This window comes from Oryctolagus cuniculus, chromosome 17 (assembly GCF_051225735.1).
Source record: "Oryctolagus cuniculus isolate XC-2025 breed Fujian yellow rabbit chromosome 17, ASM5122573v1, whole genome shotgun sequence".
In the NCBI taxonomy this organism is placed as follows: Eukaryota; Metazoa; Chordata; class Mammalia; order Lagomorpha; family Leporidae; genus Oryctolagus; species Oryctolagus cuniculus.
In genome coordinates this window covers 4,783,510-4,799,055 of record NC_142883.1, presented here as the reverse complement: position 1 = coordinate 4,799,055, position 15,546 = coordinate 4,783,510, and the positions used below count along the sequence as shown (strand labels likewise).

At 67.8% G+C, this 15,546-nt stretch overlaps 1 protein-coding gene across 4 annotated transcripts; it reads right to left on the bottom strand.

The window, feature by feature from the left end:
• Positions 1 to 689: 689 nt before the first annotated feature.
• UNC13D (unc-13 homolog D) lies at positions 690 to 14,063 on the bottom strand. 4 transcript variants are annotated; one of them, XM_089317926.1, is made up of 32 exons: positions 13,625 to 14,057; positions 12,897 to 12,932; positions 12,615 to 12,722; positions 12,443 to 12,502; positions 12,281 to 12,347; positions 11,914 to 12,094; positions 11,513 to 11,557; positions 11,362 to 11,430; positions 11,188 to 11,257; positions 10,993 to 11,097; positions 10,818 to 10,910; positions 10,642 to 10,745; positions 9,616 to 9,733; positions 9,167 to 9,291; positions 8,991 to 9,081; positions 8,821 to 8,877; positions 8,646 to 8,743; positions 8,497 to 8,548; positions 8,280 to 8,410; positions 8,083 to 8,203; positions 7,233 to 7,376; positions 6,970 to 7,068; positions 6,673 to 6,879; positions 6,500 to 6,568; positions 5,564 to 5,643; positions 3,355 to 3,460; positions 3,210 to 3,281; positions 2,817 to 2,900; positions 2,601 to 2,721; positions 2,074 to 2,197; positions 1,606 to 1,802; positions 690 to 1,184 (listed from the first exon to the last, which is right to left on the bottom strand). In XM_089317926.1, the coding sequence occupies exons 1-32, from the start codon at positions 13,727 to 13,729 to the stop codon at positions 1,063 to 1,065; spliced, it is 3,261 nt and encodes a 1,086-aa protein (XP_089174052.1). In that variant the 5' UTR covers positions 13,730 to 14,057; the 3' UTR covers positions 690 to 1,062. The 4 variants fall into 4 exon arrangements, 2 of the variants coding, with proteins under 2 accessions (XP_089174052.1, XP_051694381.1); XR_007916326.3 differs by lacking the exon at positions 2,074 to 2,197 and having other exon boundaries at positions 13,625 to 14,062; XM_051838421.3 differs by lacking the exon at positions 2,817 to 2,900 and having other exon boundaries at positions 13,625 to 14,058.
• Positions 14,064 to 15,546: the final 1,483 nt, after the last annotated feature.

Here is a 15,546-nt window from a genome sequence, read left to right as displayed (position 1 = left end):
GGGTGGGAGGGGTGGGCCGGGAGGCTTGCCTTAGCCGTGGGAGCAGCCCAGCCCGGACCCCAGCTGTGGCGAGGAAGTTGGAGGGGCCTGGGGACTCCCTGGACCCACCCAGGCCCTAGGTGGCTTTAGCGCCCTCTGACCTGGGCCTGCTGGGAAGTCAGCCTGGGACACTGGAGACCCCCAGGCCTCCGGGCTCTGTCCGTGGTGGCTGGTTTGTTCTCGTTTTCAGAAAGGCAGTAGGGCCCCTCGTTGTGCAGAAGAAATGGTTCTTCCCGTGGGGATGGTTTGCCCCTGAGGGAGGAGGGCCCAGGCCCAGCACGGAAAGGGGGTGAGGAAGGGCCTGGGGAGTCCCTGCCCAGTCCATGCACCTGGCCCCCGCTTCCACCGTGCACCGCCACGGCTGAGTCACACAGCTAGGACGCGAGTGCCCAAGTGTCCCTCACCAGTCAGGGCCAAGACCCAGCTCCTCGGCCCACACTCCTGGGAGGCCCCATCCCGAGCGGCAGCCGGCCCCTGACGGCTGGGAGGTGATCTGTCTGAGCCGAGCCGTGGCCAGAACACCGGACTGCCCGTCACGCAGCCTCACAGCCCCTCCTGCCTTGTTGAGTGCTGCAGCTCTGGGTCTCCGGGCTGGGGGAGATGTCGTGACCGGAGCAGCCTTCTGGGCCCCAGTGTAGGCCAAAAGCGTATTTTGTGAGATGACTGGAACATTTATTTCTGTTAAGAAGGGTTCTAGGTGACAGGTCCTGTCCCCAGTGTTCTCAGCATAGACTGTCCTGTGTCCTTTCTGCCCGTCTCACCCCATACCAGCCCTGCTGTCGGTTGGAGGCCACACCAGAGCCAGAAGGCGTCTGCAGCCCTGGCACCAGGCGCTGAGACAGGCTAGCCGACCCCGCCCCGCCGAACCGCCTTTTCCGAGAGGAGAGGGGGCAGGAGGTGCCCTCCCCCTCTCTGTGCCGGGCTGAAGTAGGAGGGAGTGGGAACCCAGGAGACGGTGCCCCCCATCGCCGTGAGGCCAGGCAGCCCCAGACGGTGCAGGGAAGTCCACAGGCGCCTCCGCCACTACCGCCCTGGCCGAGGGGGGTGCTGGGAAGCCTGCTTGGCTCTCAGCCGCCGCAGCCGCACAAAGACCTGGGCCTCGCGGTCACCCCTCCGGCTCTCCAGCAGCTGCAGGATTGGATCCCCTGCGGGGGGAGGGGAAGGGACTGAGTGGGGGCGGGCAGTGCTGTGCCCACCCCGCCCCGACCTGGAAGGGGACCTGTGACAGGCACACCAGACGCGGCCTGGGAAGGGGTGAGGCTGCCCCAACACCGAGCCTGTTGGTGTGGGAGCTGAACCTGAAGCCAGCGTCTGCGGGGCTCAGCCACCTGAGTCCTCCCACCTGCCTCGGGCCGGCTGTGGATACAGGAGGCGTGCGCACAGGGGTACCCCTGCTCAGTGGCGCAGGCCCCTCTTCCAGCGAGGTGCCCCCACCAGCCTGGTCTCAATTAGAGGGAGACAAGCAGCGCCCCGGCTCCAGCGCTGAGGCGGCATTTCTCAGCCTGATTCCCCCACCCCAGCTCTCCCCCCTGAGCCTCGTGGGCTCTGACCGGGGCTCTGGCCTACCAGTGGGTTCGGGGTACGTGAGGGGCAGGCGGGTCTGAGGCACCTCGCCAGCCTCCTCAGAGCTGCTCAGACCAGGCACGGAGCAGAGTGGCAGGAAGGCCTCCCCTTCCAGGTCGTCGGCACCCAGCGTGTCGTGGTCCAGCACGGTGAGCAGCAGGCACGCCCCATCCCTCCGGCATGGCTCGGCGGGCACCAGGCTGGGGGACAGGGGCGGCCTCAGCTGCCTGCCCTGAGCACTGCCACCCCGCCCCCGACGTTGCAGAGGACAGGCCCAGGCTGGGGAGGAGCCAGACGGTGGGGTCAGGATTGAAAGCTCGTGGCCACGTTGGGTGACAGCCCCGCTGAGCACGGGCTGGTGCTGTGTTCCCAGGCCCACCTGTCTTGGGGAACAGCAGGTCCCCTCAGCCCAAGGGTGGCCGTCTCAGAGGAGCCTCCAGGGAGCGGAGGGGCGGGAGAGTGGGGACTCACAACTCAAAGGTCTCGTCAAACAGGGGGTGAAGGTCCTTCCTGTGTTTCTGCGTCTCTCGGGGCGCCAGCCCAGGGAACTCGTGCCTGGGCTCCAAGGTCAGCTGGACGAAGGGGTCACTGGAGCCTGGCAAGAATGATGGCTGACCAGGCTGGTGTGGGGCGGCGGGTTAAGCTGCCCAGCGCCGGTCGCAGCCCCCACTGCTCTGCTTCAGATCCAGCTCCCTGCTGAAGCGCCCCCGAAGGCAGTGGATGAGTGCTCGGGCCCCTGCCACCCGTGTGGGAGACCCGGATAAAGCTCCTGGCTTTGGCCTGGCCACTGGGGTCATCTGGCAGATGGTTGGTCCCTCTCTGTCACTCTGCCTTTCAAATGCATAAATAAAATCTTCCTTGAAAAAGTGTTGGCTGGGGGTCTCCCAGCCAGCCCCACAGCCCCCCTGCAGCTACGCCCAGCTCAGTAGCACTGACCCCTGGTGCCCAGAGCTCCGGCCGAGGGAGGCCAGGGCAGGCCCAGGGCAGCCTGCGCTCACCATTGGAGTCCAGGGGCAGCAGGCTGGAGGCGCTGAGCAGCTCCACGCGAAGCTTCTGCTCCGAGACGCGGTAGGAGGCCTTGACCGTGACAGCCCCCAGGTCCTCCGAGGTGGTTTCCGCCTGGGGTGGGGAGCATGCGCAGGGTCAGCTGGGACCGAGCGGGCGGGGCGGGGCTCCAGGCTGCAGCGGAGCCGGGGGAGCGCGGGCGGGCTCACCTGCTGCCGGAGGCGGCCGCGAAAGTACCTCTGGATGAGCTCCCGGCTGGAGGCCGCCTGCAGCTCCAGGTCCCTCTGCAGAGCCTGGGCGCGGCACATCCGAGAAGCCGCCTGAATCGGCGTGCCCGAGCACAGCCTCGCGGGGGCCCTGGGGCTGTGGGACCGCCCGCAGGAGGCGCCGGTGCCCCGCGCAGGGCCGGGCCTCGGGCTAAGTCCCATCCCCATCCCCATCCCCTCCCGCGCCAGCGCTCTGCGCCTGGAACCTGGAGGGACCCCTCCCACCCCTCCGCGCCCGGTGAATGCCCTGCGGTCCCGTTCCCTAAAATCCGTAATCGTTTTTTATAAGGGGGCGTAGATGATGTAGCCGGGCACGGGGCTCGCCCGACGGCCTACCTGGAAGGTGGTGGTGTGCAGGGCCGCTGGCGGCAGGCCGCAGCCTTCGGCGTGAAAGCAGATCTCCAGGTTCTGGGGGGAGACGTCAGGGGTGACCCCAGGCAGGCTCCCCGCACGGGTGTCGCAGTGCGGCGGGCGGTATTACCTGCAGAGCAGTCTTCAGCCTGCTGGAAGCCAGCGGGGAGGTGCGCTGGGCAGCGGCTGCGTCCACCAGCACGGCGAGGGTGTGAGTCCAGAGCAGGCTCAGAAGGCTGGGGGCGGGGGCGACACAGGACAGGTGGCAAGGGGAGGAGACAAAGGCGATCTTGAGAAAGGGGAGGCCACCCCGCTGCCTCCCACTGCTCTTCCACCTGCCCCACACAGGAGGCTGAGGCCAGGGCTGGCCCCTGGGAGGCAGGAGGACAAGCAGGGGCGGGTCCCGTCCAGCTCGTCCCTCCACATCAGTGCGGAAGCTCCAGGGGACACCTTGGAGCCCCAGCAAGCAGCCATGGAGGAGGGGGGTTGCTCCGGACAGAGCGGCCAGCGTGCACACACACACGGGATGGGTATGGCCCACCTTTCAGGGAGAAGGAAGTGGTGGCCAGACGGCCCTGAGAATGACCTGAAGTGTAACACGTGTCCAGCAAGAGTCCAGCAGTTAGGGGCCAAAAGTGTGATACGGAGTCAGGGGGCCCTACATTAACAGGGGTCAGTTAGGGGCCAGCATTACGGTACAGCAGGTTAAGAGCCACCATTTGCGACTCTGGCATCCTATAGTGTTGTGCCGGTTCGAGTCCCGGCTGTTCCACTTCCGATCCAGCTCCCTGTTGATGCACCTGGTGAGGCAGCGGATGACCGCCCAAGTGCTCGGGCCCCACCGCTCCTGTGCGAGACCCAGATTGAGTTCCTGGCTCCTGACTTTGGCCTGGCCCCTCTCTCTCCCTCTCTCTCTCTCTACCCTCTGTTATTTAAATAAATACATCTTTTTAAAAAGAGGGAAAGGAAAAAAGGCAGGCGGTGAGACTCCCGTGGGCCCCGGCAGTACCACTTGGGGGTGGAGCAGAGCCCTAAGAGGGCGGGGCTGGCCGCATCCCCAGGGCCCAGCCGCCACGCAGGCGCAGAGCATCACCTGGGCCTCGCTGCTCCTGTCAGTCATGGAGCGGGGGCGGGGCTGGCCGCATCCCCAGGGCCCAGCCGCCACGCAGGCGCAGAGCATCACCTGGGCCTCGCTGCCCCTGTCAGTCACGGACAGGGGGCGGGGCTGGCCGCATGCCCAGGGCCCAGCCGCCACGCAGGCGCAGAGCATCACCTGGGCCTTGCTACTCCTGTCAGTCACGGACAGGGGGCGGGGCTGGCCGCACCCCCAGGGCCCAGCCGCCACGCAGGCGCAGAGCATCACCTGGGCCTCGCTACCCCTGTCAGTCATGGAGCGGGGGCGGGGCTGGCCGCATCCCCAGGGCCCAGCCGCTACGCAGGCGCAGAGCATCACCTGGGCCTCGCTACTCCTGTCAGTCAAGGACCTGCCGCTTTGGGCGGACAGTGCTCTCAGCGCGTCACATGACCCAACTAATCTTCAGTACAGGACGGAACTTTAGTCATCGGCAATGAGAACTTCAGGGACTGCTGGAGGCCCCCGGGTAGCAGTGAAGCTGGAATCTTGTCCGCTCCGCGCCCAGTTGCCTGGTGCTCTGGATCCCTGCCCTGCCCGTAGAGACCCCAACTGAAAGTTCTCCCTGGACCGCGGCGGGGGCGGGGAGGAGTCTGTTCATGGCGATGTCAGGAGGGTTGAGAAGCAGACAGGGAGGCCCGGAAGCCAGGCCCAGCACCAAGGGAGGGGGCAGGCAGAGGGCAGCGCCTCCAGCGAGGAACCTGCAGTGCCCCTAGCTGAACAGCAAGACAGCGAGCAGAGGCTGGTAGCTCCCTCCGAGGGAGGTCACAGAAAGCAAGGCGGGGGGGGGGGGGGGGGAGGAGAGGCGGGGTGGAGGTGGGAGGAGAGGTGGGGGTGGAGTGGGAGGAGAGGTGGGGGTGGGGCTAGAGGTGGAGGTGGGGGTTGGAGGAGAGGTGGGATGGAAGGAGAGGTGGAGGTGTGGGTGGGGGTGGGAGGAGAGGTGGGGTGGAGGTGGGAGGAGAGGTGGAGGTGTGGGGTGGAGGTGGAGGTGGGGGTGCAGGGAGGTGGGGGGTGGGCGTGGAGGTGGAGGTGGGGGTTGGAGGAGAGGTGGGATGGAAGGAGAGGTGGAGGTGTGGGGGTGGAGGTGTGGGTGGGGGTGGAGGGAGGTGGGGGTGGAGGTGGGAGGAGAGGTGGAAGTGGGGTGCAGGGAGGTGGGGGGTGGGCGTGGAGGTAGAGGGTGCCCTGCAGGGCGGGGCCTGCTGTGCACCTGCTGAAGTTCTCCTGCACCAAGTTGGTGTTCATGTAGCAGAGTTTCACCTCCAGGAACTTCATCAGTGGCAGAATGGCCTGTGGAGGGGCAGGGAGCAGGTCTGGCTCTGGCCCCTTCAGTCCCGCCCCCGCCCCGGTCCTCGCCCATCCCTAGGGGCTGGTGGGTACAGTCTTGCCATCTGCAGGGCCTTGCCCCGCCCGGCCTCTCGGCTCGAGCTGCTGCGGCCACACTGGCGCCCTCTCCAGCCCTTGAACCTGCCGGGTCTGCACCTCTGTTCTTGCTGTCTGTCCTCTGCCCTCTTCCTGTAGCAATCCGCGGGGCTCTGGGCTCAGCTCGGCCCCTGGGAAGGCCACCTTGACCGCTGCTTACCAACGCAGCGGCCATCAGAGACTGCCCACCTGCGCTCTGCTTTCTCCTGGTCTCGCACTGTGTGTGTGTGTGTGTGCGTGTGTGTGTGCAGTCCCGTTACACCTGCTGCTGGGGTTATGTATACTTCTATCTAGCTTGCCTTTCACCTCCCCTAAGTGCTAGGAAGGCAGACTGTGTCCTGCTCACTGGTCCATCCCCAACGCTTAAATCAATGCCTGGGACAAAATGGGCGTGTCCTAAGTCGTTGATGAATTAGGGGAATAAACGCCCTCACCAACCACGACCACCACCAAACAGTCCAAGGTGTACGTCACTGTGCCTGCTCCAGGTGAGGGGACAGACAGACACAGGGACGCAGGACAGGACCCAGGGGCTGCCAAGCCTGAGCCAGATGCCCCCTTGAGCATCTAAGGGGGAAACTGAGGCCCAGGAGAGAACATGGCTGGTTCCGATCTGGGGGACTGGGCTCTGACACCCCAAGGCTTTCAGCCCCCTGCCCACACTGACCCCCTTGGTGAACCCACAGACACAGGGCTGGAGGGCAGCGGGCGGGGGGACACTCACATCTTCAGGCGGGACAGACTCCCGGACGCCCACGAGTTTCTGAATGTGCTTGGCAATGCCAACCTCCAGCTGGGGACACAGAACGTGAGAGGCCAGGAGCGTTCGTCACTGGACGTAGCCCGGGCCCGCCAGGGTCAGGCTTCGGACAAGCTGGGACGGAGGGGACCAGATACCTGCTCTGCCAGGGTGCGGACGCCGGTGCGGATCTCGTGGCCCAGCCCAGCCAGCGCGCCCTGCAGCTGGGCGTGCAGCGTGTTCTGCAGCTGCCCCTGCTCCAGCGCGGCCCCCACCCGCTGCTCCAGGGCCTCCCAGGCCAGCTGGGCGGGCAGCCTGCCGACCACCAGCCGCAGCTGCTCCATGTCGTTCACCACCACACACAGCTGGGGGCAGGCAGGGCAGGGGGCTGTCACTCACCCCAAACAGCGCCAGGACCCTGGGCCCCGCCCGCGGCCCCCAGCTCTGTCCCTTACCATGTCGGCTGCCTGGCCCTGGTCCTTCTGGCCTGCAGAGAGCTCACGGGCTCGGGCCTTGATGAGGCTGCAGTACACCAGGGCCAGCCGGCAGGTATCCTGAGGTGGGGTGGACAGAGGGGATCTGTTGATGGGGGGGCATCCAGGAAGGACGGGTGGGAGAGGGGTGACCCCGAGGCCTGTGCCAGAGCCAGGAGAAATGGTGAGCGGACAGCGAGGCTCTCCTGGGAGTAGGGGGAAGGGCTCAAAGGAAGACACTGTACCTCCACAAACTTGACAGTGATCATGAAAGCCTCCTCCGGGTCAGGCCAGTCCAGCTGCCGGGCGGTGTGGCTGATCTGGGCGAAGCAGGTGGACAGATCCACGGCCGACGTGCTGTGCTTGGTCAGTTCACCCAGGGGCACCAGCTTGGGGTAGGGGAGAGCATTTAGAAAGAAGGGGGCTAGGCCGGGCATCATGGTGTAGCAGGTGACGCCTCAGCCTGCCACCAGCATTCCCTACGGGCGCCGGTTTGAGTCCCGGCTGCTCTGCTTCCAATCCAGCTCCCGGCTAATGCGCCTGAGAAAGCAGTGGAAGATGGCCCGAGTGCTGAGTGCTTGAGTGCCTGACACTATGTGGGAGACCCGATGAAGCTCCAGGCTCCTGGCTTTGGCCTGGCCCAGCTCTGGCCATTACAGCCAGCTGGGGAGTGAACCAGCGGATGGAAGATCTGTGTGTGTGTGTGTCTGTCTCTCCCTCTCTCTCTGTAGCTCTCAAATAAATAATTTTTTTAATTCCTTAGTCAAAAAGAAAGGAAGGGAGGGAGGGAGGGAAGGTGAGAGGGAGGGTAGGTGGGAAGGAGGGAGGGAAGGTGGGAGAGAGGGAGGGAGGCAGGGAGGGAGGCAGGGAGGGAGGCGGCTCTGGATGCCACCAAACCCAGCCCCCACCCCCTTCCCTTCACAGAAGCTGCTACTACCGAGTCAGGGGCTGGGCAGGGGGCTGCAGAGGGAACAGGCGAGGCTCTGCTCAGAACCCCCTCTGCAGAGAAGCCACACTTCGGCCCAAGCGCGTGGGAAGACAGCATTTGGCACCTGCGTCTACCCTGCAGAGCCTCAGCCCCGCCCCCAGCCCCACCTGGTCCATCTGCACAGCCCGCTGCACACGCTCCAGGGCCACGTTGTATGTCTTCTGCAGCCAGGCAGGGATGGCTGGCTGGAACCAGCGGTGGAAGCCATCCAGGGCCAGGACTCCGTCCCTGGGGGGGAGCTGAGGCTCAGCTGGGGCAAGGCCTCGGGCCCTCGTCGGCCTGCCCACAGCCACCTGCTGCCTACCTCTCCGAGGGCGGTGGGCCCAGCTGGCAGAGCTCCTTGAGGCTGACGTAGAGCTGGAACAGGCTCTCGCCCACCTCTGGGGACACAGGGCTGCACACGGCCGCCGTGTGGTCCTGCGCCCGCTTGGCCACCTGCGAGGGAAGGCAAGGTGTAGGCAGCGTGGCAGGCAGGCCGGCAGAGCGGGGCCGGGGCGCAGCCTGGGGACCGAGGGCCTCACCAGCCACTGCAGCTCCAAGAAGGCCGTGGAGAAGAGGTCGATCTTGAGGACGCTGCGGGGAAGGGACGGGTGTGACCGGGGCCACCAGGAGGCCCCTCTGCTCTGCTGCCCTCCCCGCCCCGCCCCTCCCCGCCCCGCCGGCTGCTTACCCGTGGAAGATCTTGCTCCAGGTGCGCTGGCACTGGTGCAGGTCCCCGATGACATCCTGCACCAGGCTCAGCAAGGCCTTGCCCGCCTCCAGCACCCCCTGGCAGGGACAGGGTCCGTGAGGAGCAGGGCTGAGGCGGGCAGGCTCCCCCACGCCCTCCCGCCCGAGCCCCTCACCTGCACCATGGGCTGGTGGTGCTGCTGCTTCCGGTGGAACCACTCGACAGTGCCTGTCTGTGGGCAGAGAGGCCGCGAGCGGGGAGGGCCGGCCGGGCCCAGGCACACGCCCGCCCCTTCCTGCCCGGAGTCGGGGTGGGGGGGGGGCGGGGGCAGGGGGTGAGCCATACCCGAAGGGCCTCCTTCACCAGCTGAGGCAGCGGGGGGCTGTCCAGGCACAGTTCTCCAAAGGCCTTTGTCTTACACATCTGCACCAGCACCCTGAGAGACGGCAGGGCTGCGTCCCAGAGGCCTGCCCCCCACCCCCAGCCGCCCTCCCTCCGCCAGCAGGCCCCCACCGACCGACCTGAGCAGAGACTGCAGCCGGGCCGGGGAGTCGGAGACGGACAGGGGGAAGACCGACCGGAACTTCCGGATGAGGGAGAGGCCGTAGGCCAGCAGGGAGCTGAACGAGGAGGCCAGCTCCTCCAGCTACAGGGCCAGAGGGTGCCGTTGGAGGGGCCCCGCGCCGCCTCTCCTGTCCCCCTGCCCAGCCCCCCGCCCGCGGCCCACCCTGTGCCCACCTGCTCTGCCCTGCGCCGCCTCTCCTGTCCCCCTGCCCAGCCCCCCGGCCCACTGCCCGCCCTGTGCCCACCTGCTCTGCCCTGCGCCGCCTCTCCTGTCCCCTTGCCCCTCCCTGACACCTGCCTGCCCAGCCCCCCGCCCCGCGGCCCGCCCTGTGCCCACCTGCTCTGCCCTGCGCCACCTCTCCTGTCCGCCTGCCCAGCCCCTGCCCACGGCCCGCCCTGTGCCCACCTGCTCTGCCCTGAGCCGGCCCTGGATCCACTGGTATTCGATGCTGGTGATGGGGTGCAGGAGGCAGCTGCTGGGGAACTCCAGGCTCTGGTAGAGGCGGCTGTAGGCCAGCCACTGCCTGCAGGGACAGGGGCCCTCAGCCAGCCTCGCCTGCTGCCCGGAGCCCCCTCCACCTGCGCACGCCCGGTGGCCTGCAGGACTCTCAGGCTTGTTTCCATAGGTGCCCCTCCAATTGCCCGTTTCTTCAATTTGAGGGTATTTGTGATTTTCAAACTTCTGGATTTTTTACTTTGTCCAAAAAAATCAAATGCAGGGCTGGAGCCCTCGTGCAGACGCCCGTGCAACTTCCCTGCAGGTGGCTCTAGAAGGGGCGCCTGAGTGGGTGGGTGCAGGGTGGGGGAGGGGGCACCCGGACGGGCCGAGGGCTCTGCCAGTCAGCCGCCCCCTGTGTCACCGCCTGGTGCCTGCTCTACCCCCCAGCCTCACCCCCGTATCTCCCCCGCACTGCTGGTCTCCAGGCCCTCATCTCTCCTGTCGCCTGCCTCGGGACACACACTGGCCGTGCTCAGAGCTGCCCTCTCCCCGCCTCCCTCTCCAGCGCCCAGCCTCCACCGAGGCCCGCGGGGCTGCCCGGGACCCTGGGAGTGTCTCTCCTGCACGTCTGGAATGCACTGGAATATCTGGCACTCCTGGGATCCGACAGGACACAGGGCACTCAGCCCACGTGGGCTGGCTGCAAAGTGACGGCATTGGCAATGAGCCAGGCCTGGGGCGGGGGTGGCCAGCGCAACTGCCCAGGACTCTGGAGAGGGGAGAGAGTGAAGTGGGCCCAGCGGCCGCCGTGACTGCGCCCTGGCCGCCCTGCAGGGCCAGTGCTGCTTCACGGGCAGCTGGAGCCCTGGTCAGGGCAGGAGGCCTCCGGGACTTCGCAAGCTTAAAGCACGCGAGAACCCTCCCGGGGGCTGGGCTTTGGGCCGCCAGCTTGCAGGGGGCCCCGTCGGCCCTCCCGCGGGGTTCTGCACTCACGCCAAGGACTGGTGGAAGTCGGACAGGTCCTTCTGTGTGGCGTGCAGGAAGAGGATGGTGGCAGCCTGGGGACTCAGCGACCCATCCCAAGAGGTGCTGCCTGCCTGGGGACAACGGTGGACGGGCGTCAGCGCCCGAGGGCTTCCTGGCCACGCCCCGCCCGGGAAGGACAGTACCTGGTGCCGGGTGACCTCATGCGACACGAGCTGCTGCAGAAGGTGGAGGTGCACAGTGTAGCTGGGCTGGGACCGGCTGGCCGCGGTGGCTCTCTGCAACAGGGCCCACAGGGGCTGTGAGCAGGGAGGACCCCACCCCACCCCGCTGCGCCCCTGGCCCGAGCCCTGGGCCTACCCGCTTGTGAATGAGCTGGAACTGGAGGTGGCACTGGCCCCGGTCCGGGTAGGTCTCCGTGCAGGGCTCCAGGGGGTACCACTGGTCTTCTCGGCAGTGCAGGTCCTGGTAGAAGGAAAGACTGGGTCCGTGAGCGTGGGGTCCTCACAGGAGGGGGGCAGGGCTGCGGCTCCCCGGGGCCCTCGCGCTCCTCACCTGCAGCCTCAGAACCACATTCCCCAGGAAGTCATCCTGACCTCTGTCCTTTCGGGCTTCCTTGAAGATCCTGTCCAGGGGTCCCGAGAGCGGGAGCCAGGCTGAGTGCGAGGCTCGGGCTGGAACCCGCTCCCGCCTGCCGCCCGCCCCGGGCCTGGGGGTCACAGCACCCACCTTCGCAGCCCGTGCAGGTCCGTGAGCTCGCCAAGCTTCTGTCTCATGGACTCCACGGCGTCCATGTCCCTGGTGGGCACCGTGTGAGCAGGAGGCGGAGCGCGGGAGGGCGCTCCCTCCCAGCCGGCGCCCGGGGCAGGCCGGCACTCACCACATGTCCAGATGAAAGCTGGCCTTGCTTATGTCCTCAAACTCCCTGAAGGGAGAATAAGGAGCAATCGAGGGGCTTGAGGGAGGAGACCCCTCCCCAAGACCAGCCCAGATCCTGCCCCAGGAAGCTGCCCCCGCAGATCTTCGCAGTATCCCTGGACTGTTGGCCCCTCCCTCCAAGCTCCTCCTCCCCTTTAAGGTCGGGCATGGGGCCACCCCCACCCACCCAGAGGGGCTGCGACCCTCCCAGCCCCAGCAGCCATATGTGGTGGCTGTGTCATCTTTCTGTCCTTTCTGGCCCCCTGTCTGTGTCAAGGGACCCAACAAGCCCCACCTGCAGCCAGGGAGACCCTGCCCCCTAGAGGAGCCCGAGTGGGGAGGGGCCAGCGGCCGGCCACGTACAGGATGAAGGTCTCGTCCCAGACCGGGTTGAGCGTCTGGGTGATGACCTGGGTGCGGTGCGTCTGCTCCTCGGGGATGGCGTGCCTCACCACGGCCTTCTGCCTGCGCCGAGAGCCGGGGCTGCCCCCCGGCGCGCCCAGCCCCTGCTCCACGCCCAGCAGGCAGTAGGGGTCGCTGAAGCCTGGGGAGGAGGGAGTCAGGTGGGCCCCCGCGGAGAGCCCCTCACCATCTCCCACCCCAGGCAGAGCCCCTGCTGAGGGAGGGCAAGGGCGGCTGGGCAGGGCCCCCAGCTCAGACCCCAAGCATGGGGCCTGCAGCACCAGGGCCCCCCGAGAGCCCATGGTCAGGCTTGGCGCCCCTCACTCACCACTGACATCCTTGCCCAGAATGCCCTTGGCCTGCTTCACCGTGGCCTTCAGACAAAATGTTGGCTTCTGGAGGGTCGGGAAGGGGCAGCCTGAGTCCCGGGGACTCTGTCCCGGGCTTCCCAGGCCCCTCTCAGCCCAGACCGGCCCAGGCGCGGGGCTACCTCGAGGTCCTGGACCCGCTGCAGCAGCTGCTGGTGCTCCCCGGGCTCCATGTGGAAGGCCTGGGGGGGGGGGGAGGCAGAGAGCGGGGCTGCGGGAGGCTGGGGACCCTGGTGGGGGCGCCCGGGGCCAAGAGAGGGCTCCTCGGTGCAGGCTGCAGGAAGGGGGGCTCACCTCCTGCAGGTAGCGCAGCAGCTCGGACGCCTCCCTCACGTGGCCCGGCTCGGGCTGCCCCAGGCGGTGCAGGATGGTGTACAGCGCTTCCTCGTAGAGCAGCGTCCGCTGAGACACGAGGGTCAGCCCGGGAGCCCCGGCGGGCACCAGCCCCCCACGCTCAGCCCGGGGCAAGGCACCCCATGTGTGGCAGAGGCTGCCGAGACCCAGACGTGCCCGCCACCCCCAGGCTGCGCCGCCACCCCAACTTCTCTGCACCCCGCCTCCCGCTGGGACTCTTACCTCCTCGGAGGAGAAGGAGTGCGATGCAGGCTCCATCTGGGGAGCAAGTGGAGACGAGGTGTCCTCCCAGGCCTGGCCTGGACAGGCAGGGGTGGCTCTCCAAGTTCAGGCTAAAGCCAAGGGCAGCCCGGGCCCCGCACCCCGGACTCCAAGCCCACCAATGCCCCACACCTGTTGCTGCAGCAGGCCTCCTGGGGGTCCGGCCTCCTGGCCCCCTGGCCCACTGTCGCTGAGGTCCATGGGTGCTGAGAGTCCTCCGACCCCGGCCCCCGCCCTCCCTTCCTGCCCCAGAGGAAACAGCTCTGCTTATCGGTGGCCTCGGCTCCTCACCCCAGCACCGGAAGTGAGGCCCCACGGTGGAGGAGGTGGGAGACCAGGGGCGTGCCAGGCAGTCCTGGGGGCTGCCGGGCTGTGTGCATGAGCAGCCCCCCCCACAGCAGGGACACCCCCACCTAACGGAGCCAGTGCCTCTGCCTCTGGAGAAGCGGGGAACGGGGGATCAGGCCCACCAGAGGGAGGGGGCCCAGAGGACAGCCCGAGCCCTGCCCTGAGCCCACAGTGGCTCAGAGAGCACACGGCAGCCCCCTCTTTGCTGACCCAGAAGGCTCTGCCCAGGGGCTGGGGTGGCATGGAGTTGGGGCTGAACCTTGGGGCTCCTGGAGCCCCAAGACCACAGAGCCTCCCCCCTGCCTCCTGGCTGGCTCTTCTCCCACTGAGGTCACTCCTACCTCCTGGTTCATTTGGGGCAGGTCTCTGGCCCTGTGGTGCCTTATCTTGATGGCCTGGCGCAAGAGGGGGCCCCTCCGCTGGGGGTGGGACGGGCGTGTCGCCATGGTGGCCCGCTCTGCGCTTGCCTCTGCCGTCCCCCTGCCGTGGAGCGGAGACAACGAAGCCGCAGGATGATGTAAAGCAGCCCAGGCTGCCACCCTCTGCCAGGGCGGGGGAGGGGAGGGCCGGAGCGGGCCGGAAGGGCCAGGGTGTCACCGCTGTGCGGGGGCCAAGTCCCAGGCCCCCTCACCTTTCTCCAGCCGGGAGCCTCAAAGGATCCTCCCCAGGCTGGCACGGAGGGTGGACCCCGTGGGCCGGCCAGCCCCACCTCACCCTCCCCTAAAGGCCCTGGGCAGGGGTCCGGTGCTCCCAGCAAGGGCGGCAAGGCCGGCGGGCGGTGCCCTGCCCCACCCACACACAGCACCACGCCCAGTGCTCACCCAGGCTTGGGCAGGGCTTGGGGTGTGAGCTGCTGGAGGCACAGCCTGTTCCACCCCACAGGTGACATTCCATGGAGGTGACAGGGCAGGCTGTGCTAGCCAGGGAAGGCCCCGGGGCCCCTGCCCCCACCACAAGTCAGGAGGGTGCTCCTCCAAACCCCTCTCAGGGGTTCAGGGGAACCCAGAGCGCTCCTGGGCGGGGCCAGCAGCAGGAAGAGGCCGGCTGCCAGTCTCTCCCAGGGACTGGCTTAGAGCAAACTCGGGCTTCCCCAGAGCCCTGTGACCTGCAGACCTTGCACCCAGCACCAGGGCCTGGCTGGACTTCCGGTTGTTTCCTGGCCTCCCCTCCCACCAGGCCCAAGGATGGTGAACAGGATGGGGGGTGCGGCCACAGCCAGGTTTCTGTCCTCACTCCAGGGGGCCTAAACCCCCTCCTGCTGTGCAGTCCCTGGGCCAGGGTTGCAACTCCAAGAGCAGCCAGCAGGGGACAAGGCAAGACGCAGGGCAGCCAAGGACGGGAATGGGGCCAGGCCCAGCCTCCAGCGCCTGTCCATTGGCCAGGCAACAGTAGGCATCACCCCACTGCAGCCGGGCCCTGGGCATCAGGCCGTCCTGGGGACCAAGGGGCTCAGCTCTGTCTCCCAGCCTCCCCCTGTCCTGGGGACCAAGGGGCTCGGCTCCGTCTCCCAGCCTCCCCTGCCCTGGGGACCAAGGGGCTCAGCTCCGTCTCCCAGCCTCCCCCCAGCCTCCCCCGCCCTGGGGACCAAGGGGCTCAGCTCCATCTCCCAGCCTCCCCCCAGCCTCCCCCGCCCTGGGGACCAAGGGGCACAGCTCTGTCTCCCAGCCTCCCCCGCCCTGGGGACCAAGGGGCTCGGCTCCATCTCCCAGCCTCCCCCGCCCTGGGGACCAAGGGGCTCAGCTCCATCTCCCAGCCTCCCCCTGTCCTGGGGACCAAGGGGCTCGGCTCCGTCTCCCAGCCTCCCCTGCCCTGGGGACCAAGGGGCTCAGCTCCGTCTCCCAGCCTCCCCCCAGCCTCCCCCGCCCTGGGGACCAAGGGGCTCAGCTCCATCTCCCAGCCTCCCCCCAGCCTCCCCCGCCCTGGGGACCAAGGGGCACAGCTCTGTCTCCCAGCCTCCCCCGCCCTGGGGACCAAGGGGCTCGGCTCCATCTCCCAGCCTCCCCCGCCCTGGGGACCAAGGGGCTCAGCTCCATCTCCCAGCCTCCCCGCCCTGGGGACCAAGGGGCTCAGCTCCATCTCCCAGCCCCCCCCCTCCGCCCTGGGGACCAAGGGGCTCAACTCCGTCTCCCAGCCTCCCCCTGTCCTGGGGACCAAGGGGCTCAACTCTGTCTCCCAGCCTCCCCCGCCCTGGGGATCAAGGGGCACAGCTCTGTCTCCCAGCCTTGCCTGCCCTGGGGACCAAGGGGCTCAGCTCCATCTCCCA